Source organism: Caretta caretta, chromosome 8, assembly GCF_965140235.1.
Source record: "Caretta caretta isolate rCarCar2 chromosome 8, rCarCar1.hap1, whole genome shotgun sequence".
NCBI classification, from domain to species: domain Eukaryota; kingdom Metazoa; phylum Chordata; order Testudines; family Cheloniidae; genus Caretta; species Caretta caretta.
Genome location: NC_134213.1, coordinates 42,717,369 through 42,739,377, shown reverse-complemented (window position 1 = coordinate 42,739,377; position 22,009 = coordinate 42,717,369). Strand labels below are relative to the sequence as shown.

Here is a 22,009-nt window from a genome sequence, read left to right as displayed (position 1 = left end):
TGAAGATCCCTCCAGCACATTTACTACATGAAACTGCCAGCTGAGCTTCTGTACCCCAAAGGATAATCTCTCTGCCCCTCTGCAATGCCACTCCTGGGTGGAGTGGTGTGATCCTGGCAGACAGGAGCTGGGTGTTTTTCAAGAAGGGTGGGGTGTAAACACCACAAGCATACCCAGAACTTAGTTTAGCCCTGTTGGGGCCGCTCTGCAGATCATTCTTGTCTCCTTCAGACAGAGCTCCTTTGCTGTGACTGAGCCAGTCAGAGCAGTACACATGTTCTCTCAGACCATCCTGTCCCCCTGCCAGTAACCAGAGAGCCTTTGTTTAACTGGGATTGGCTGTGCTGCCTTCCTCCCCAGAGCCAGCCAGCTTGGGTGTTGGAGGATTATGGTTCCAACGATATTGTTCATAAACTGGAAGGCATCACATGGCTTCCACTCTGCAAGGGGAAAGCTTCTGGTCATTCTTTTTTTCTTTCTTTCTTTAGGTCTCCATCAGATTTCTCAGAGCAAAGTAGCTGTCCTCCTCCTAGCTGGTGGACAGGGAACGAGACTGGGTGTTTCTTATCCCAAGGGAATGTACGATGTCGGGTTGCCATCCCACAAAACACTCTTCCAGATCCAAGCAGAGCGCATCCTGAAACTGCAGCAGCTGGCTGAAAAACAGCATGGCACTAAGTGTGTCATTCCATGGTAAGGGGTGTGCATTGTCAGTCCATCCTGATAGTAATCTGGTTTGTCTGCAGCAGGGGGCTGGGGGAGAGTTCTAGATTCTGGTCCTGGCTCTATTTCCTTTGTGTAAACTTGGGCGTGGTAACTAATCTTTGCCTTGGCCTTTCCTACATGAAGACAGTCAGCAGTGGTATAGAATCATAGGACTGGAAAGGACCTCAAGAGGTGATCTAGTCCAGTCCCCTGCACTCATGGCAGGACTAAGTATTACCTAGACCAGTGGTCACCAACCGGTAGATTGTGATCGACTGGTCGATCACAGAGCCTCTGCGAGTCAACTGCAGTCTCCAGCTGCTAAAAGTTTGACAGGGCTGAGGCAGGCTCCCTGCTTGCACTGGCCGAGCGCCACTCCTGGAAGCAGCTGGCATGTCCCTGCGTTTGGGGGATGGGGAGGTGAAGGGAAAGGGGGTCTCTGGGCGCTGCGCCTCCCTGCCCCTGCAGCTCCTATTGGCCAGGAATAGGGAACTGCGACCAATGGGAGCTGTGGTGGTGGTGCCTGCAGGGAGGGGCAGCACGCAGAGCCACGTTCACTCCCCTCCAGACCCCACCCCCCCGGGATGTGCTGGCAGCTTCCAGGAGTAGTGGGGGCCTGGGCAGGCAGGGAGCCTATCTTAGCTCTACTGCGCTGCCGCCTGAGGTAAGCGCTGCCTGGCGTGAGCCCACACACCCCTGCCCCAGCCCTGAGCCCTTCCTGGAGCCAGCACCCCAAACCCTCTCCTGCATCTCATCCCCTGCCTGAGCCCCCTCTGAGGCCCCTCCCACACTCCGAACCCCTTGGCCCCAGCCTGGAGCCTGTACTCCAACCTTCTACCCCAGCCTGGTGAAAGTGAGTGAGGGTGGGGGAGAGCAAGCAGTGGGGGGTGGAGGGAGTGAGGTGGGGCCTTGGGGAAAGGGCAGGGTAGATCCTGGGTTGCACTTTAATTCAAAAAGTGATTATGTGCTTAAAAAGGTTGGCAATGACTGATCTAGATCATTCCTGACAGGTGTTTGTCTAACCTGTATAATGGTATACACCAGCACAAAGCCCTAATGAAGACATGGTGTGCCCATGCAGAGAGTAGCCTATGCTGAGGCTGTGCTCTCATTAAATTGCCAGGTTAAGCTGCACTGGTGCAATGTCTGCTTTAGAGGTTTGCACTGGTGATACAGCATCGAGGCAGTCATGTCAGTGAATTGCCTTAATGTAGCTGTGGTCAGAGTCTGCCCATCTAAGTTGTTCTGCAAGGCAGTGGAGACTGAAAGACCCTATACACAGACAAAGTGTTGAGTTATGAATTGTAATGCCATAGTTAAGGTTGCAATCAGACTTCCATCATAAGCCTTCTTCTAAGGGTATATCTGTGCTACAGCGACACAGCTGTGCCACTGTAGTGTTATAGTGTAGACACTTCCTATGTCAATGTAGCTAAATCCACCTCTGAGAGGCAGTAGCTAGATCGACCTAACCATTGTGCTCAGGGTGAGAAACTGTCGTCATAGTCCTGAATGTGGTAGCTAGATCAATCTAATTTTTATGTGTAGACCTAGGCCTCAGTCCACTCCCCTCTGGGTGGGGGAGATGGGTGTCTGCCATTGTTTCTCTTCTGCCTTGGTCTTTAAGCTTGGTCCTTCCAGCCTTGCTCAAGAAAGATGTGGACTGTGACCTTTCTGGGCCATCACTCTCATGGGTGGGGATGATGAGCCTTGTCAAAGAGCTGCTCTCCAAATCATATGTCCGGTGTCTGAGTTCAGGAGGTATGTGAGTATGTCTACACTGCAATTAAAAACCTGTGGCTGGCTCATGCTGTCGGGCCTGCAAGATGGGACGGTCCCAGAGCTTGGGCTGCAACGCAAACCAGAACATCTACGTTGTGATTAAATGGTCCCACAGCCTGAGCCCTATGAACCTGAGTCAGCTGGCATGGGCCAGCCATGGGTATCTCATTCCAGTGTAGATGGAATATACACCTTTGTTTGCAATCTACAAAGTATGCATTGTAAGGTATCATTTAAAACTGGTTTCAATATTTCAGGCTGTGATGACCCGATCTCTTCCCCCCCCCCCCCCCGAAGTGATAGCAAATTACTGTAGATGCTCACAGGAGCATACTCATGGTATTGCCACCCTTACTTCTGTGTTGCTGCTGGTGGCTGCACTGCCTTTGGAGCTTGGTGGCCGGAGAGTAGCAGCTGCTGTACCCCCCAGCTCCCCTTCCTCCTGGCAATATAGTGGAAGGGCTATATTACCAACCACCTGACCAGGATGGTGATAGTGACTGAAATGCTCAGGCAGATTAGAGAGGCTATTAACCTAAAAAAACTCAATAATAACTGAAATCCCCCATTATTAATTATCCCCATATTGAGTGGGTACATGTCATCTGAGGACGGCATGCAGAGAGAAAGTTTCTAGACACCTTAAATGACTGCTTCTTGGAGCAGCTGGTCCTGGAACCTACCAGAGGAGAGGAAATTCTTGTTTTAGTCCTAAGTGAAGCACAGGATCTGGTCCAGGAGGTGAATGTAGCTGGACTTCTTGGTAATAGTGACCCTAATATAATTACATTTAATATCTCTGTGGCAGGAAAAACACCACAGCGGCCCAACCCTGTAGCATTTAATTTCAGAAAGGGGCACTACACAAAAATGAGAAGATTAAACAGAAATTAAAGGGTATAGTGCCAAAAGTGAAATCTCTGTGAGCTGCGTGGAAACTTTTTAAAGACCCCATAATAGAGGCTCAACTTAAATGTATACCCGAAATTAAAAAACATAGTAAGAGAACCAAAAAAGAGCTACTGTGGCTCAACAACAAAGTAGAAGAAGCAGTGAGAGGCAAAAAGGCATCCTTTAAAAAGTGGAAGTTAAATCCTAGTGAGGAAAATAGAAAGGAGCATAAACACTGGCAAACAAAGTGTACAAATACAATTAGAAGGCCAAAAAATAATTTGAGGAACAGTTAGCCAAAGACTCAAAAAAATAATAGCCATCGAGGTGCTAAAGGAGCAGTCAAGGATAAGGCCAATGCAGAGAAACTAAATTAATTCTTTGCATTGGTCTTCACGGCTGAGGATGTGAGGGAGATTTCCCAAACCTGAGCCATTCTTTTTAGGTGACAGATCTGAGGAACTGTCCCAGATTGTGGTATCATTCATGGAGGTTTTGGAACAAATTGATATATTAAACATCAATAAGTCACCAGGACCAGATGGTATTCTCTCAAGAGTTCTGCAATTTCACATTTGAGTTCCTTCAGAACTACTGACCGTAGTCTGTAAGATATCATTTAAATCAGCTTCTGTACCAGATGACTGGAGGATAGCTAATGTGATGCCAACTTTTAAAAATGGCCCCAGAGGTGATCCCAGCAATTACAGACCTGTAAGCCTGACTTCAGTACCGGGCAAACTGGTTGACACTTTAAAAGAACAATATTGTCAGATTTCTAGATGAACATAATTTGTTGAGGAAGCGTCAACATAGTTTTAGTAAAGGGAAATCATGCCTCACCAATATACTAGAATTCTCTGAGGGGGTCAGCGATCAAGGGGATCCAGTGGATATAGTGTACTTAGGTTTGCAGAAAGCCTTTGACAAAGTCCCTCACCAAAGGCTCTTAAGCATAATAAGTTGCCACGGGACAAGAGGGAAGGTGCTCTCATGGATTGGTAACTAGTTTAAAAGATATGAAACAAAGGGTAGGTATAAATGGTCAGTTTTCAGAATGGAGAGAGGTAAATAGTGGTGTCCCCCAGGGGTCTGTTCTGGGGCCAGTCCTGTTCAACATATTCATAAATGATCTGGAAAAAGGGGTAAACAGTGAGGTGGCCAAATTGCTAAAGATCGTTAAGACCCAGGCAGACTGCAAAGAGCTACAAAAGGATCTCTCAAAACTGGGTGACTGGGCAACAAAATGGCAGATGAATTTAATGTTTATAAATGCAAAGTAATGCACATTGGAAAGCATAATCCCAACTATGCATATAAAATGATGGAGGATGGGGTGGGTCTAAATTAGCTGCTACCACTCAAAAAAGAGATCTTGGAGTCGTGGATAGTTCTCTGAAAACATCCACTGAGTATTCAGCAGCTGTCAAAAAAGCAAACAGAATGCTGAGAATAATTAGGAAAGGGATAGACAATAGGACAGAAAATATCATATTGCCTCTATATAAATCCATGGTATGCCCACATCTTGAATACTGTGTGCTGTTGTGGTCGCCCCATCTCAAAAAAGATATTGGAATTGGAAAAGGTTCAGAAAAGGGCAACAAAAATGATTAGGGGTATCGAATGGCTTCTGTATGCAGAGATTAACAAGACAGGGACTTTTCAGCTTGGAAAAGAGACGGCTAAGGGGAGATATGATTGAGGTCTATAAAATCATGACAGTGTAGAGAAACTAGATAAGGAAGTGTTTACCACTTCTCATAACACAAGAACTAGGGGTCACCAAATGAAATTAATAGACAGCAGGTTTAAAACAAATCAAAGGAAGTATTTCTTCACACAGTTCAGTCAACCTGTGGAACTCCTTGCCAGAGGATGTTGCGATGTCCAAGACCATAACAGGGTTCAAAAAAGAACTAGATAAATAAATGGAGGATAGGTCCATCAGTGGCTATTAGCCAGGATGGGCAGGGATGGTGTCCCTACCCTCTGTCTGTCAGAAGCTGGGAATGAGCTATGGGATGACTCACTTTATGATTACCTGTTCTGTTCATTCCCTCTGGGGCACTTGGCACTGGCCACTGTTGGAAGACCGGATACTGGGCTAGATAGACCTTTGGTCTGACCCAGTAGGGCCGTTCTTATGTTCTAAAAGTGTCCGTGCCCAGGGGGGTTCAGAAACTTCCAATGAGCAGTGTGTATGGGTCTACAGTGCATTTCCACCATTTCTGCTGGGACTGAAGGGTGTAAAGGGGGATCGCACCAGTTGCCCTTCATTCTGAAGTGGCTGCTCTTTGACCAGGGAAGTAACAGGATGAACTGATCTAGTTTAGCTCCCTCTTGTTAGTTCAGTCTTCTCTGAAAGTGGTTTTTCTAATCACTGGTTGCAGGCACTACTGTGGCCTTGCCTTTTTAAGCTGCTTGTGCATCCTCATCCCTCTGGGATAATCTCCCATCCTGTACAGTTGGTCTCTGCTTGGGGTCTGACACTCTGGTATCCTGGCTGGGGCATACAGGGAGGCCAGCATCAAGCACTGATTTACCATATTCGTGGTAGCCATTGCTAGTGTTTCTAGAACCTGAGCCATAATCCCTCTAGTTCTCTGTGCTGCCGATTCAAGCAGAACCCCAAAAGGTCAGGAGACGCCTCATTGCTGCTGGAGGAGGCTCAAGGGCCGGTAAGTCAGCAGTGCCAGATGCTTGCTGACAAAGAGTCCTCCAGCCAAATTACCCAGCAAAGCGTTGTCCAACCCTGCTCAAGGAGGTTCACAAAGGAGCATGTTAGAAACCTTTGTATCAAACTGTGTGGGCTTGGCTGAGGAAGTGTATTGATAAGCCCAACACCAAGGAGAGGAGCAGGCTGGTGTCCCTAGGTCCCCTACACTCCTCCTTGGTGTCATGGAATTACACGGCCAGTGGGGGATGGGCCTTTCAAGGAAGATCAAGACAGCTGATTCCTCTGACCCCAGGAAGAGTGGGGAGGCAGCACCAGCCTTCCTTCCATCAGAAGAGTATTGTTCTTACCCTTGCAAGGATCCTTCCTCCTGGTGTCCGCATCAGTGCCCCTCCTGAGACATTAGGCTTTGCTGCTGGCGAGTCCCAGAGTCCATTACGGTCAGTGGAAGTGTTGCTCAAGGCCTGTGCTGAGGTTCCTCACTGGCTTGGTGCAGCTAGCCCTCATCCTCCCTAGTGCCAGTAGATCATACCACAGCAGATCCAGCTTCCCCCTGCATGTGTTCTAACCACGAGCTCTACCCAGCTCATGGAGACCACCAGCACCATCCTCAGGGCTCCCTAGGACCCTGACATGGCCACTCAGACAATTGCTGCCAAACCTATGGCTGCAGAGAGCTCATTGGTCAGAGGTGAAATGTTCATGTGATTCGCAAGTGAGTGAGAGCTGTTCTGTGATACATCCTGATCCCAGGGGGTCCTGTTCTCTATCCCATGAGTGCTCTACATGGGCTTCAAAAACAATCCTGTGTGAAGATCAGGCAGGAGCAGAGTCTGCCTCCCTATTTACTTGGGGTTTTTCTCTTCTTGCTGTGGCAGGTACATCATGACAAGTGGCAGAACAATGGAATCTACAAAGGAGTTCTTCATGAAGCACAATTACTTTGGTTTAAAGCAGGAAAATGTGATCTTTTTCCAGCAAGGGATGCTGCCTGCCATGGGGTTTGATGGCAAGATTTTTCTGGAAGAGAAGAGCAAAGTTTCCATGGCACCAGGTCTGTGCTGTTGAAATCCCATTAGTGGGGGTTTAAGGGAATGAACTTCTCTAGCAGACCGGATTCAGCAAGGCTTTGAACAGGGCATCGAGATCGTTCAGACTGGAAGGTCTCAAATGTAAGATCTGGAGGGTGATGGGGATAAGAAGCCTTGAGGAGGTGGGGTAAACCACGGTGGGTTGAAAGTTTATTCTAATTCCATCAGACACATGTAGCCAGCAGCTCACAGGTGTTTTTTAGATTCAGAATTGCTTTGTTTGGAATCCTGTAGAATTTACAAAACGTTTCATGGTCTGTGCCAAATCCAGCAACATTCCCCCAATTTCCCATGGATTTCCAGTATTGCTCTGGTTAATCTTGAGCAGAGGGGAGTCGCAGAAATGGCTGGACTGAAGAGGCTTTGAGTGGGAGGGAAAGAGCTTGTTAGACTGCAGCCTAGGGACACCCCTTCCCTCACTCCAGAACATCTCCCAGGTTAGATTTGAGGGACAGAAAATACATAAGTGGAATAAAACGTACTTTAGGGACTTCTGGGGGTGACTTGTGCAAAAGTTGATTCTAGGAAATGGCAGAGAATCGCAAGTTATCCTCATATCTGGCAGACCTCGCCTTTCAGAAAGCAGCTTGCAGGCTTAGTGTCCTTAAACATCTATATCACAACAATAAGTGCCTGCCTGTCCCTTTCCTTTAGACAAATATGGGTTTAACAAAGCCAGGCATCTTGCCTGCAAACTGGGGAGTGACCCTCTTGGTATTCTACCGAGTTATCTAGGGGTAGTAGTTTGCTCCGCTATAGCGCAGCTGGGTTCCTGTTTTCCCTCTGGGACGGAGGGGGGTGAATTTGCACAGAGCGGCTTGTGGCCTATCACTCATCCGTCATCTTGGTGATGGAGTTAGCACTGAGATGCCAAAGAGACTGCTTAGCCCATTAGTGAATGAGGCAGGGGTGGGGGGGAGAGGCTTTGCAGGGCTTTAGTAGTGATGAGGGGCTCAGTATCTCCTAGTCCTATAGGAACAAAAGCCACTGTTAGTCCAATCCTTCCTGCCATTGGTGCCCTGCAGCCCAGTGGCATTTTTATTAAGCTGAGGCAAGTCCTTGCCCTGACTTGGCATCTCAGTGTTGGAATGATCCCTAGGATCCTCAAAATTCCATCCTGCATACCTTGCCACAGCCCCTTCCCCATAGACACCTCTGTCTTATGTAGTTCCTTCTCCTTCTAATTCCCTGCATACACTGCTCCTGCTAGGACTGTTCCTCCTCCTCCTCCACAGAGCAGGCAAAGACTGGTGCTGGCCACTCAGGGCTGTGTGCTGGCTTCTTCTTGTCCCAGCCTCTGCTGCAGGGTCACAGTCCCATCCCATCTTTCAGGCTGGGCCTGGAACAGGGCATCAGGGAAATGGACACAGCAAGGTGGCAGACCAGGGGAGAGGATATTTGGGCTAGGGGTGGGCTCACAGGAGGCCAAAGTCCCACCTTGGCCCCTCTTACCAGAGTCTAGTCTGTTCCCCTGGCAGCTTCCCTCAATCTCTAGGAAGTGCTACTCCCTGTGTGGCATCCAGCTGGGAGCTGGCTCAAATACTCACTCCTGCTGTTTGCTTCTGGTGCAGTAACGTGTTCTCGCCTCACCAGATGGCAATGGGGGGCTGTACCGAGCCCTTGGCGCCCATGGCATCGTGGAGGACATGGAGCAGCGAGGCATCTGGAGCATCCATATGTACTGCGTTGACAACATCTTAGTGAAGGTGGCTGACCCCAGGTTCATTGGGTTCTGCACGCAGAAGGGAGCTGAGTGTGGGGCAAAGGTAATGGGGCTGCCGTGGGGTGGAGAGGGTAGAGGACCTGGCTCGTACACCCTTAAGTGCACTGGCACAATTGTCCTAATCGCAGCATTGGCTGGCACCAGCAGCTTGCTCCCCGCCAAGGCTGTGTCCAGGCTCTTCTGGTCCCTCTGTCTGCATGGGCGCTCTAGATCTGAGAGGGGGTTGGTACTGAGCTCACTACAATGAATGTTGTGTGGTGCATTTTTTTCAGGCTGCAACCATGTTAGCCCCTGTAATCGGGGATTGGATGTGGTATGCTCCAAGCTCTGTGCATGGCACCATGTGATGTCACTGGCAGGAGACTGCACATTTCCGTAATAGGACAGTACCTCTCTATTCTCACATAACTTGATGGCCAGATGAATAGCTGACAGTTTGTTTAAATTATAATCCCTAGACTTCAGTTTCAGCATGGCCTTGTGGTTAAGAGGCATGGATAGTCCTCTTGAGCTATGTTTCAGAAAATCCATGCACCCAGGCAGGCGGCAATGTCTGTTTGTTTATACGTGGTTTATAAAGCTTTTCTCAAGTGCTAGATATCGAACTCTAATGTAAAGTTTAGGTTCTGGAGCCTGATTCAGCCCCAGGGGAGCAGTATTGGCTCCCTGAGCTGCCCCGATCCTGCCCCTGCTTCAGTGTTCCTGTTTCCAGTTGGCTCTTTTGGATGGCTGAGCTATTTGAGCTCTCCGTTGAGCGGGGAGTAGAGTAGGCGGCTGTTGCTATTTCAGGCATCCGCTCCTTAGTGGACTGGCCATCTGCATGGCACTTCCTCTGTTTGTGTAGAACTACATTAAACATATTAGGGCTGCAAATTAATCACTCAAATTAGGAGATGCCTGTGCACCCTTAATTCAGTCCTCTTGTGTATGTAGTACAGCTGTTAATTACTTGATCACATAGTACTACCACAGCACCCCACCTCATTCAGCGCACAGGATTGATGATGCGCACTGAATGGGTATTGAGGATTTTGTCCTCATTCAGTGCATAGCCCATGCGTTTACTGTTCGCCGTCCAAATCCTGCCAATTCAGAATAAGTTATTCATGGGCTCTTTTGTGCAGACATTACTGAATGTGGTGTCCCACCCCTGTGAGATGAGTGGGTGATGTCCCCATTTTACAGCTGGGGAACCAAAAACACAGATTAAAGCCAAGTGTCGGCTAACTTTCAGCTCCCAATTTGGGGAGCCTAGGACCTGATCTTTGTTCAGAGTGCTTAGAACTTTAACATTTTACATGTTGAAAGCATAGCTCCCATTGACCTCATTTGCAACTGTGAGTGCTTGGCACTCTGCAAATCAGACCCCACGGTCTCAAGTCAAATTCCTAGAAAATGAGGACCACAGTTAGTGCCAACCTGCGAAAAATCAGACTTAGGTTAAAATGATTAAAAACAAACCTATAAGAACAGCCATACTGGGTCAGACCAGTGGTCCATTTAGCCCAGTATCCCATCTTCTGACGGGGGCTAGTGCTTCTGGGGGAATGAACAGAACAGGCAATCATTGAGTAATCCAAATTATCCATACTTGTATACAATTAAACTTGAAATTGACAGTCTGAGTCCCTACTATGATCTATTAAAACCATTTAAATAAATGCTTGATCAATGAGCTCTCAAATTTCAATGAATTAAAGGGTGCTGCTTTTTTACATCTTCTGAGGTGATCTCAAAAGTTCAATTTTATAAATGTCAGTATCATAAAGTACATTAAGCATCAATTTCAGGCTTTACAGAAGAGCAGATGCTTGTATTTCAGTTCCTATTGTGCAGAAAAGCTTTTGCCGTAATTGCTTTTGCCATATTTAATGTTAAGCTGCCTTTGTGGCCTGTTCTAGGTATTTTCACAGTTGCGTGGTTGAAAGTATGTGCAAAAATGGGATCTCTCTGAAATAACGGCACAAACTCCATAGCTGTACAGGGGATAAGAGTTGGGCATCTGGTTTTGAACAGTGCAGTTTTCAGTTGGACTGTGTTTGGCAAGTGAGGCTGGAGACTCACTGTGTGAGAAGTAGCTGATGGAAAGGTATCAGTCTGCAAAGGTTGACCACAGTCGTAGTTTTTTTTCTCATTTTTTTCCAAACTGAAAGGAGGAAGAAATTGTGCTCAAACTCCACTGTTTGGGCTGAGATCAGGCAAGGGAAACTTCATCCAAAAGCAAATATTTCAGGAGGTGATGGACATTTGAAAATAATAGGTTATAATGGAAGCCTGGACAAAATACAATACCTGATACATTCTAGTGCTGCCTGGTACCATATGCTATCTCTGTGGGATATGTGAACCTCTACAGAGTTCTGATTTTTCTAAACAGTGCTGCATACTGTTTTGTTGGAGGGGGTGTCCGCCTGCTGCTTGGCTGGCTGAGGTCATTTGATTCTGGCCCATGTCTCAGTGAAGCTTGGTTCAAGTAAAAGACAACTCCTAACTGGCTTGGCCTTTTATCAGCCACTTGAACATCTCATCCATATTCTAATGGGAGTGTATACCTGTCATACGTGTGTTTATTCAACAACAAGCTCCTATTGTAGAATGGTAGGGAGGCATGGTCTTGTGCATAGATGGGGACCTGCAATTGCAATTCCTGGTTTCTATTCCCAGTTCTGCCATGGAGTTAGAACTACACCCAAAGTTGTAAGGAAATGTGTGATTTTTATACCTGCTTAATTTAACCACTGCAACTTTGTGTGTAGACATTCTTGCATCTGCTTTAAATCTGGTTTAAGTTTAGCTTGGAGTCATAACCCATTATATAGGTTAGCTTGCAGATTAACTAATTTTAAACAATAGGAGTGCGAATGCACAAGTTGCACCAGTTTAACTAAACTAATGTCAATTGGAGCAAATTCTGTAAACAAACCCTTGTTGTGTGACTTTGGCCTAGTCTCTTCACATCTATTTCTCAGCTTATGCACCTGTAAAAATGACTTTCCTCACCAGGATGTGGTGAGATTTAACATTAGTGATTCCTGCATGAAAGGCACTGAGTTAGTGGTATTAAGTCAAAGCCCTTTCTCCTGTTATGTAGTGCAGTCATTACTGGCATTCCGTTGTACTTCAGTGTCCAGACATCATATGTCTGCAGGCACCTACAGGGATTGCAGCTCCATGTAACTAGTGCAGTTGTTTTTGCTAGGTACAGAATATACCTGGGGTGCAAGAGGAGCTCCTCCCCCCACCAGCAGCAGTGCTAGCCCTCATGATCCCCCAAAGCACTTGTGATTTGATATCTCGGTTTGCACCAGAATGGCCTTCAGATTCCATGCAGGCGAGGAGACTCGCCCAAGGAGGGAGCTGGTACTTTGTAGTTCTGAGTGGGGAGTGCCCTGGAGATAGGGTAAAGCTGGGTGTCCTATAAGACTCTTCTCTAGTGCCACACAGAGCTTCCCATGCACCACCCACCACTGCTGAACACCAGATACTCTGGGGATTTAAAACCATGTCTGCCGTGACTCACCGTATCCATCTCTAACTAAAGATCTCCGTGGAAGAGCCTTCAGGACATGCCTGCTTCCATCCCCAGGGAACCACTTTTGTATGCATCCAGCCTCTTTTGAGGAAGAACACAAAGGGGAGCTAGCACCACAAGCCAGGTCTAGGGAAGCTCAGCGTCCGCAGCCAGGGCCAGGTTTTCAGAAAGCCCAAGGCAGCGGAATTTTTCAAATTCCAATAGCTGGCCAGACTCTCTTGTTCAGCACCAAGGTGAGCAGCCAGCCTGCCACAGAGGGCAGTCAGAGACCTGCTGCCTCCCCTGATGACCCTTGTGTGCAAGGCCTGTTTCAGTGTGGCTAGACAGTCTCACTCAGCTCCTGTGCAATGCTGCCCAAAGGGCAGACCACTCACTGCTCTGTTTTCTCTCCCCAGCTCCATGTCCTCCGATTCTCCACGGGCACTGGTGAGCATGGAGTGTCCTACCAACTGCAGAGCCAGTGCCCTTAGCAGGAGGGAGACAGCAGTATTCTGTCCTTCCCCTGGTGCACCAGACGCTGCCAGTTTCAGAGTGGTAGCCATGTTAGTCTGTATCAGCAAAAAGAACGGAGTCCTTGTGGCACCTTAGACTAACATTTTATTTGAGCATAAGCTTTTGTGGGCTAAAACCCACTTCATCGGATGCATGCAGTGGAAAATACAGTAGGAAGAGGGGTGTGTGTATACACACACAGAGAACATGGAAAAAAATAGGTGTTGCCATACACAGTACAATGAGTGAACGAATCAGTTAATTGATCGCTCTCGTTGTAGTGTGTATGGCAACACCCATTTTTTCAGTGTGTGTGTGTATCTATCTTCCTATTGTATTTTCCACTGCATGCATCTGATGAAGTGGGTTTTAGCCCACGAAAGCTTATGCTCAAATAAATGTTAGTCTAAGGTGCCACAAGGACTCCTCGTTCTTTTGGCCACAGGAGAGGAACTGTCTATGGGAGTGAAGTCCTTTCCTGGCAGACAATGTTTCTGGGAGAAGGAAGCAGAGGACTGGGTAGCCTGTGAGGGAGAGGGGCAGGTGCCAGGGAAGCACATGCAGGGGACAGGGCTTGGGTGGAGGGTGCAGAGCTGTAGAACAGATTGGAACAAAGAGGGTTGATTTATCCTTCTTTTTTTTCTTTCCAAGGACAAAAGCATCACCTAAAATGGCAGTGTAAAAGTTGCGAGCCCATGAGCGAGGGGCTCCCACTCATGCCCCTTTCTGCACTGGCTGTGGTAACCCACTTCACTTACAGGGACTTCCTGGACAAATGCCCTTTCATCTGAGTTCTCCTGTGTGTTCTCTGGGCAGGTGGTTGAGAAGACAAACCCCATGGAGCCAGTGGGCGTGGTATGCAGAGTGGATGGCATGTACCAGGTGGTGGAGTATAGCGAGATCTCCCTGGCCACAGCACAGAAACGTAGCTCCGATGGCCGGCTGCTGTTCAACGCAGGCAACATTGCCAATCACTACCTCACAGTGTCCTTTCTGAGAGATGTTGTCAAGTACGGGCAAGCTGGGGCCACGGGCTGTGTATTAATGCAGTGCCAAAGAGAAGAGCTAGGACTTGGAAATCTAGCCTAGTCCTGTTGCAATCAGGCAAAAGCTCTTGGGCCCCATCTCACTTTCTGTTAAACACTACAGGGGTTGTAGCTTTCCCAAAGCAGAGTAGGATAAGGGGTGGGGCCTGAGTGTCTCCTTCTGGCACTAGTATTTCTCCTCCTAGCCCCTTTCTTCACAACCACCTTCCCTCAGCAGCAGCCCAGTGGCTGTGTTCATGCTCACCATGTGCAGTAAAGTCCAAGCTAATGGTGGAAGGCAGGAGACTAACATCTCTGATCAGAATGAGGCTGTTCTCTGAACTTTGTGGCTCCCCTCAGGAAGTAGAAATCAACCTCAATGTGCAAGTTAGGTAAAGTACCATGCTGGTGTTGCTCTCACTATAGAGCCAGCTGTCAGAACCAGCAATCCAAACCCCCACCCTGAAGTGGCATGGGTAAAATGGCAAACTACCTCTGTCTTCACTAGATTCCTGCTTCACTGAGGTTGGGACCCCCTGCCACCTGGGAACAAGAGCCGCTTACACCTTTGCAGACAGTACGGCTGAGTAGAGTGACCAGATGTCCTGATTTTGGGGTCTTTTTCTTATATAGGCTCCTATTTCCCCCACCCCGATTTTTCATACTTGCTGTCTGGTCACCCTACAGCTGAGAGTCTGGACATGATGAGCGCTCTCCCATTATGTCTGGAATGAATTGTAACACCTGTCCCCCAGGCTCACAGTCCCTACCTGCCCTGACTGTATTGCACCACTGGCAGCAGCCCTAGCTGTCATGACTGATTAGGGACCAGCTGCAGTAGGCATTGTTGCCATTACTGTAGCCTCAGGTGGCCTTCTGGCATGTGTATTCACATGGTCATCAGAATGAAAGTTGGCGCTCCTTGGAGTGGGCGTCACACTGGTATTCTCCAGATGTCTCACCACTTTAGAATAGTTCCTCTTGCTCTCAATGCCCTAAATCCTCTTTTCCATCACCCCTATATGTTCTCTGTCCCTGGCAAGACTGGGACTGGTTAATATTGCTTCATTCCTTAATGTAAATGGAGCATGTTGTTTTGTGGATGTGGGGCAGCTGGGAGGTGGCTGCTGGGGCTGGGAATATGTGGACTGAGATGGTCGCTGACAGGTAAATAAAAAAACAAAACAAAAACTGCTTCTAGAAACTAAAGCACAATTAGCAAGGGTTGAAACCCAACTAGACTATCTAGCAAAGCTAATAACAGGCATTAGGATGCATATGTGCAGCCAACAAAGCATTGAGGCCAGGGCCAAGATCTGGCTCTGTATATGAGCTTGCTTCCCCTCCACAAATCCCTCAGGAACATCATGTGCACAGCACCGGGCCTGGAGTATAAGCATCGTGCTCTGTCCACCAATTTTCTCTGCTTTCCTGTCTTTCAGCAGGAGGTGAAAGCACTGGTGTACCTGGGCTTCCTCCACTCCAGCTGCACAACCTGCAGAGGAGGTTGTGAGCCTGCCAACACTCCCAGAAACTAGGGAAGATGGGGACAGAATGGTTTGATCCAGGGGGCATCAAATGGGGGACCAACAGCAGGAGGAGGGCAGGTTGTAGGGAGTTTAGTTTTTTGTATTCTGGCCATAGGGTAAGCAAAGTGCAGGTGGCTGGGCAACCAAAAGAAGAGGCAGCTGGGAGGACAATACACCCCCTCCCAGCTGCTCCTGGACCAGAATGATTGGAGGACAGTGGTGGCTAGAACGTGCTTTCTAACTGTAGGAGGTTTTGATTCCTCTTTCTTGCCCTGCCAGCATTTATGAACCTCAGCTGAAGCACCATGTGGCCCAGAAGAAGATTCCATACGTGGACATCACCAGTGGGCAGTTGGTCAAGCCAGACAAACCGAATGGCATCAAGATGGAGAAGTTCGTCTTTGACATCTTCCAGTTTGCCAAGTATGCCCTGGTCGCTGCTGCTTGTTACTCAGGTGGTAGAATACTGCAATACCCTCTTCCCGGGGCTGCTCAAAGGAGGAGCAGGACATGCTAGGTGCTACTGGCAATTACTGTGTTGGTATGCTATAACCCAGCATGGACCCGGCTGGCTTGGCGGCTGCGGTCTCCCAACAAGGACAACATGGCTTGGTTAGAGGGCTCCTCCCCAGTGCAGAGTTACACTCTGGATTCCATTACAAACCGTGTAGGAAGCTGCACTGTCACATGCAGATGATGTGGCTCTCAGCAGTGTCGGGGAGGGCTAACTGTGGTGACTCTGGCTGGTACATATAAGGATTCTGGGTCCAGCTGCAAGAGCCAGTTTTGGTGCCCAGTTCTGTCCAGTCTTCGTTCCCTGGTTTGTTCGTTTGCCTCGTTGCAGGCTGGCAGCTGCCCTGTCACCTGTCTGGTGCACTTGGCACTGCCCTTTAGCCAAGTGAGGAAGCAGCAGGGCAGGGTTGGGAAGTTCTATGCTTCCTGCTCTGGCCCCCACATGGTCTCCCATTGTGGGCTGCTGTCACTCCCTGCCTCAGGTTGGGGAGTGGGACCAGAAACACTCTTTCTGAGGTAGGCCATTCTCCTGGAATTGGGATGAGAAGCTTCTCTAACTCCCTCTGAGGCACTGCCAGCCATCTTGGTCACACCCTCTGTTGGGCACAGCCTGAATCATGGAGCTCTTGTCAGAGCAGATTGGTCTCTGGACTGACAAAAGCCACCTCCAGCAACAAGAAAAATGTGTGTTACTCCCCACGCTCAGAGCAGGAGACAGGCTCAGGGCTGTAAGGCCTAGGTGGCTATGGACTTACCAGACTGAGTGGGTGCAGTATCTCAGCCCAGAGGAGCTAATTGTGAGGCCACTGGCATTATCTGTGCTGCTGGTTGCTGGCAAGTCTCTGGGATGGAGAGAAGCAGGGAGGCTTCCTTCCAACTCCAGACAAGCAAGAATAAAGTGAATCTGTAGCAAAGCCCTTCTCTTTGACACCAAGCCATTCCTGCCTTATCCCCACTCCAGGCAGTTTGTGGTGTACGAAGTGCTGCGTGAAGATGAGTTTTCTCCTCTGAAGAATGCAGACAGTCAGAATGGGAAAGACAACCCCACCACTGCCCGACATGCCCTTATGTCGCTGCACCATTGCTGGGTCCTCAATGCTGGGGGCCACTTTGTGGATGAAAATGGCACCCGTATCCCTGCGATTCCCCGGTAAGTTGCTGTTAGCTGCCCTACCCCTGCTCCATCCCCAAGGAGCAGTCTCCTTTACCATCTCAATGGCTGGTGGGAGCGGATCACATTCCCAGTTTGCGATCTAGTCTTGGTAGCACAAGAGAGCCCCATTGGCTGTCCTACCAGGGAGTACTCTTCCTGCCCTCAGGGTTTAAAGGTTCCTTCTGGAGAGGCTTGGCTGCGTTTGACTCGTGTTGTCCAGTTGACGTAGTTCTGTTACTCAGCTGAGCACCTGACTTGAGTAGGGGGTAGTGGCTGGTCTGTCTGTACATAAGAGAATTCTTTTCATCCCATGGATTCAGATCAGAGAAAATATTAGCAAATAGTTCCCAGCCACTGTGCAACCATTCAGTAACCAGCAAACAGATCCTCCAAGAGCCTGTGCAGACTTGTTACCTGGAGCTGATGGCTAGCTGGCCACCACTCAATAGTGGTCAGAGTGCCACCCACAAGTGAAATATGGCTTGTGGAGCTCTGCCATGTGGTCCAAGGCCACTGCTATGGGCAGAAGATCAGTGTTGTATTGCTAGTCTCCTGTAGGCCGACCTCTGCATTAAAGGTAGCTGCATGTAACTTTGTTGGTGAGAGCTGCCCTCCTCTGGCTCCTGACCAGCTCAGGCAGTTGGGCTGAGTTTGTTCAATACGGTGAAGAGGTTACTAGAGTTCTCCACCACACAGCCTATCCTAAGGAGCAGCTAGAGTTATTATGCATCCTCACCGCCAATTGTACTCTCTGCTGCTGGCCATCCCTCTCACCAGCTCTCCTCCACAGCCATCACTACTAGGGGGTTCCAGGAAGGGGCTGACAAACCGCTTTACCTCCTAACTTGGTTTAGTTCTCTTTCAGTTTGTTTCAGTCCTCTTTAACCCTTATTTATTCCCACATAACAGCTTCACAAGTGGAAAGCCAGATGCCATCACAGCTGATGTCAATTGCAAGTAAATATCCAGTGCCAGGCTGTGTGCCATGCATGGTGATGGGGCTGTACTTAAGTACTAACAGGCTCTGCATTTCACTGCAAGGCCAAGTGCCTGGTGAGTGGCAGTTCGCACTGGTTGGTGTGCACCGCTTTCATGGTGACTGGCTTCTGGTTGGGAGCTACTAACAGAATGGTAGCGAGGGTGCATGCTGGGGAAACTGAGAGCATGTCCTGCTAAAGAATCCTGTATCTGTTGCTTCTCATGGTCACTAGATCCAAAATCAATGATTTATAATATTCCATGTGTTCTTGCCTGGACCTCTCTCATGTCCAGGCCTGTGTGTGTTCATTCCTATTGCTCCTCTCAGCGGTGAGACTGAGTGGTGTAACTTGAGGCAGAACTTAGCCTGGCAGTTGGAATTTGGGTTTAGTTTTGCTGATGCAGGAGCCAGGAAAGACTTCAGCTCCCTTCTGTGGCTGTGCTGTCTCTCTTTAGTAAGTGGATCTGAATCCAGTACACACTGGGAATAGGTGAGAGCGAACCATGTGAAAATGGCATGAGAGCTCTTCAGGGCCTTGCAAAGTAGGCACGGGTTCATTGTGGCCTTCTGTCAAACTGTTCTTCCTGCACCAGAGGCTGGTTGGAACTCTAGCTACCATCGGCTGGCATTTGAACTTGTACTTCCAGAGAGTCTATGTATTTCAAGCCATAAATGGAGACCATCTTCTTCAGTGTTCATCTCAGGCCTCACACTAGGGAAACTAACTGGAAAACCGTTTCCTTAGAATGTTAGGAATTGGGGCTATTTGCCACAGGAGCCTTGTCCTGTACGTGTTTGAGATAAGGTCTGCCTTGAACTCTTTAGGAGACAGTGGTCATTCAGACTTGCTGCTTGCTTCTGTGATTCATTTTAAATGCTATTCCTAGTGGAATTCTGCACCACTGCGCACATGCAGAAACATGTCCCTTCTCTTTGCTTTTCCACAGAAACCATTTTCTGTGGGGAAACAAAGAAGCTGCACCAGTGCTCACTCACCACTCCCTGGCAGCATGGTTTTGTCTGTTTGGTAAATCTTCACCCAGGGGAAGGAAGGGGTCTGCCAGAGGGGGAGGAGTATGACGACTGAGGCAGCGTTCCTGTTCCCCCTCCCCTTCCCCTGAACAGAGCAGCCAGGGCAGAGTCAGATCAACCCCCAGAAACCTTCTGTAGCTACAGGAAGCCTGCAGGGGGCTTGGCAGGGAAATCTGGGTTCAGGGAGTGAGTCTTGGTGGGGTGGGGGTTTGGGTCTGCGCAAGGTTTGGTTGGGGGGGGAGATTTAGGGGGTATCCAGCTGCATAGGGGTTGGGTGGACAGGGGGAGCAGCTCCCCGTACAGTGACCCCTCCCCTACTTCCTGGCCCTGTGACTCCTCAGCCACTTGGGGAGGGGTCACTGTACGGGGAGCTGCTCCCTCTGGCTGCCCAGCCCCCATGCATCAGAAGCCCCCTCTGCACCCAGACACCCCCACCTCCCCAGTCTCGCCCCCCCACACTGAGCCATAACTACCTTCACCTGGACTCCACTGCAGAGTTCCATTCCCCTGCACTCGGAACCCCCCAGTGAGCCCCTGTGCATCCAGATCCCCTCCACTGAGCTGCCTGCACCCAGATGGCGCTACACAGAACCCTGATACTCTTGAGGGAATTCTGCATCAAAACGTTAAATTTTTATTCTGCATATTTTGTCAAAACAATCACACCATTTTAATTTTAGTAATGTAATACTTGTCAGCAAATAAGTGGTGTGATTTTGTGTTTTGACAAATAAAATATCCAGAATTTAAAATATTGTGTGCAGAATTTTAAATTTTTTTGGTACAGAATTCCCTCTGGAGTAACACGCTGATTGTGCTGGTGTCTGACACTCCACCTTCAGTGAAGATGGAGTGTTTGATTGTGAGCTAAGAGCTGGACAGAGAGAGAGACACACACACACACCCCTCCAGGAGATCAGTACTTTTTAAAGCCTTCTAAAATCTGCTTTGGAAGCTCTCGCAGATCCATCTCATGTGACTTCCTGGAAGAAATTTCATTTTAAAAAGGTTAGCAAAACTTTAGATGCAGCTCACAATTGTTTGCTTCTTCTGACTCCAAAAACACACCTCCAGCTTCTGAATTAGACTAAGAAAAACCCTGGCATTAGGCCGGAGTCCCTGCATGGCCCAGAGACAGTCTGAGGCACCCTGAAACAGCTACACCTCATGCACCCTTACAGACAAGCAGTCTGATACAACATGGGGGACGGGCTGATCATGCGGAAACAAGAGAACAGGATCACACTGTGTCACTTCACTGGGTCTTCCCCAATCAGCCACTGCCTCTGTCTCAGGCTTAGCAAGCATCAATCCTGCATGCACAGCTGAGGCTTGATGAACCTGTGAGCGAGCCAGGCATTGGAAGGCAGTGCCTGAGTACCAGCCATGTTCATTCCTTAGTATACTGCACTTGCCCCTTTCATTGGCATCAGGGACTAGTGAACACACACAGTTTGCTTATACAAAGTGCAGCTGCTTATACCTGGAAGGCTGCTGGCGTTTAAGGGCTGAATTCTCCAGGGCTCTTACTGATATAGTCACCACAACTAAAAGTATGTTTAACACAACTTTTCTCTTTCTGCCATAGTTTGAAGGACGCTAACGACTTGCCCATTCAGTGTGAAATTTCTCCTCTCATCTCCTATGGTGGAGAAGTAAGTTTTCCCCCCCACCCCCTTCATTCTAGCTGAAAATGCATTTGTAGACTAGCTTAATGAAGTTTTCAGGTGACCGAGTGGGTTGTGCAAGTTATGATCTGTCTCAGAGCAGGCTCTGTAATTGAAGGGGGAGGAGAGAGAGAGAAGGGGAGGGTACAGTTGGCTTGTTAGAGACTCCCAGAATTTCTCCTGTTAAGAGGTTACCCAGGCTTTACTGAGTTAGGCAAGGTGCATCCTTGATGCTCTGGAGGTGGACTGTTTGTCTAGTCAGGGCTTGACTTTGCCCATGCCTAGGGGAGTCTGCTTTGTGTGCCTGCTCAGCAGGCAGATATGCTTTGGCTTTCTGGAAATATCACCCCTTCAGCTATTACTTGGTGAATATGGCAGAGAGTCTGTTATCAGAACAGTCTTACAGGTCACTGGTATGTCCTACTGTAACTGGATGCATCAAAATTCTGCAACATCTTACAGTACATGGTGCTGACTCTTATGTAGGCCGCAAATTAGTAGCTGAAGGGAGTATTGCTGGATTACCTGTGCAGCTTAGAGCCCTTGCTTTGAGTTTCATTAAGACCAGCTCAGCGAATCGGAAGCTGGCACTTATTGTAAAGAACCAATTCAGTCCACAGGACAGCCCCTTTGACTGCTGGCATTACACACTCATCAGTTCAGTACAACTTCCCTCTTGTGTCCTGTCCACCCTACCTTTTAACTGAGCTGGTGACCAGTTACTGCTGTGGCTTGCTCTAAGCAGCATTGGCCAAACTTGGCTGGGAACCGTGGTGGCAAGGTGGCCCAGGTTGACACGTCTTTACGTAACTTGTACCATATGGTCAACTGGGCACAGAGCAGATGGGGACTGCCCCAAGACATTTTCTGGCTTGGCCGTTCCTCCTTGTGCAGGAAGACTTCCCAGAATACCTTGCTGCAGATATTGCTCTGCATACGTGCCCTTTGTCAGAGCTGCTCAAACTCCTTGAGAAATCACTGAAAAACCACCCTTAGGCAGCATGGTAGATGGGACATGCCCCCAGAGCTGTGATGCTAGGAGCCCTGCTGTTTAGGCCAGTGGTATGTGTACCAATGGGGGTATGCAGAAGTCTTCCAACTCATCTAGCTATTTGCCTAGTTTAACAACAGGTTACAGAAAAAGCACTAGCGATATTAGTACAAACTAAAATTTCATACAGACAATGACTTTTCTACTGCTCTGTATACTATACATTT

At 48.5% G+C, this 22,009-nt stretch overlaps 1 protein-coding gene across 5 annotated transcripts in view; it reads left to right on the top strand.

The window, feature by feature from the left end:
* The window catches only part of UAP1 (UDP-N-acetylglucosamine pyrophosphorylase 1), a 43,015-nt gene that overhangs the window by 5,890 nt on the left and 15,116 nt on the right, over positions 1-22,009 (top strand). For 4 of the 5 annotated variants that reach the window (XM_075131431.1, XM_075131429.1, XM_075131430.1 and 1 more), the window contains exons 2-9: positions 489-693; positions 6,934-7,109; positions 8,740-8,912; positions 13,710-13,903; positions 15,727-15,870; positions 16,922-17,110; positions 18,023-18,070; positions 20,713-20,779. In XM_075131431.1, the coding sequence (XP_074987532.1) occupies positions 489-693; positions 6,934-7,109; positions 8,740-8,912; positions 13,710-13,903; positions 15,727-15,870; positions 16,922-17,110; positions 18,023-18,070; positions 20,713-20,779 (1,196 nt within the window). The remainder of the gene's footprint in view (positions 1-488; positions 694-6,933; positions 7,110-8,739; positions 8,913-13,709; positions 13,904-15,726; positions 15,871-16,921; positions 17,111-18,022; positions 18,071-20,712; positions 20,780-22,009) is intronic. The other variant, XM_048860637.2, reaches the window with a different exon arrangement.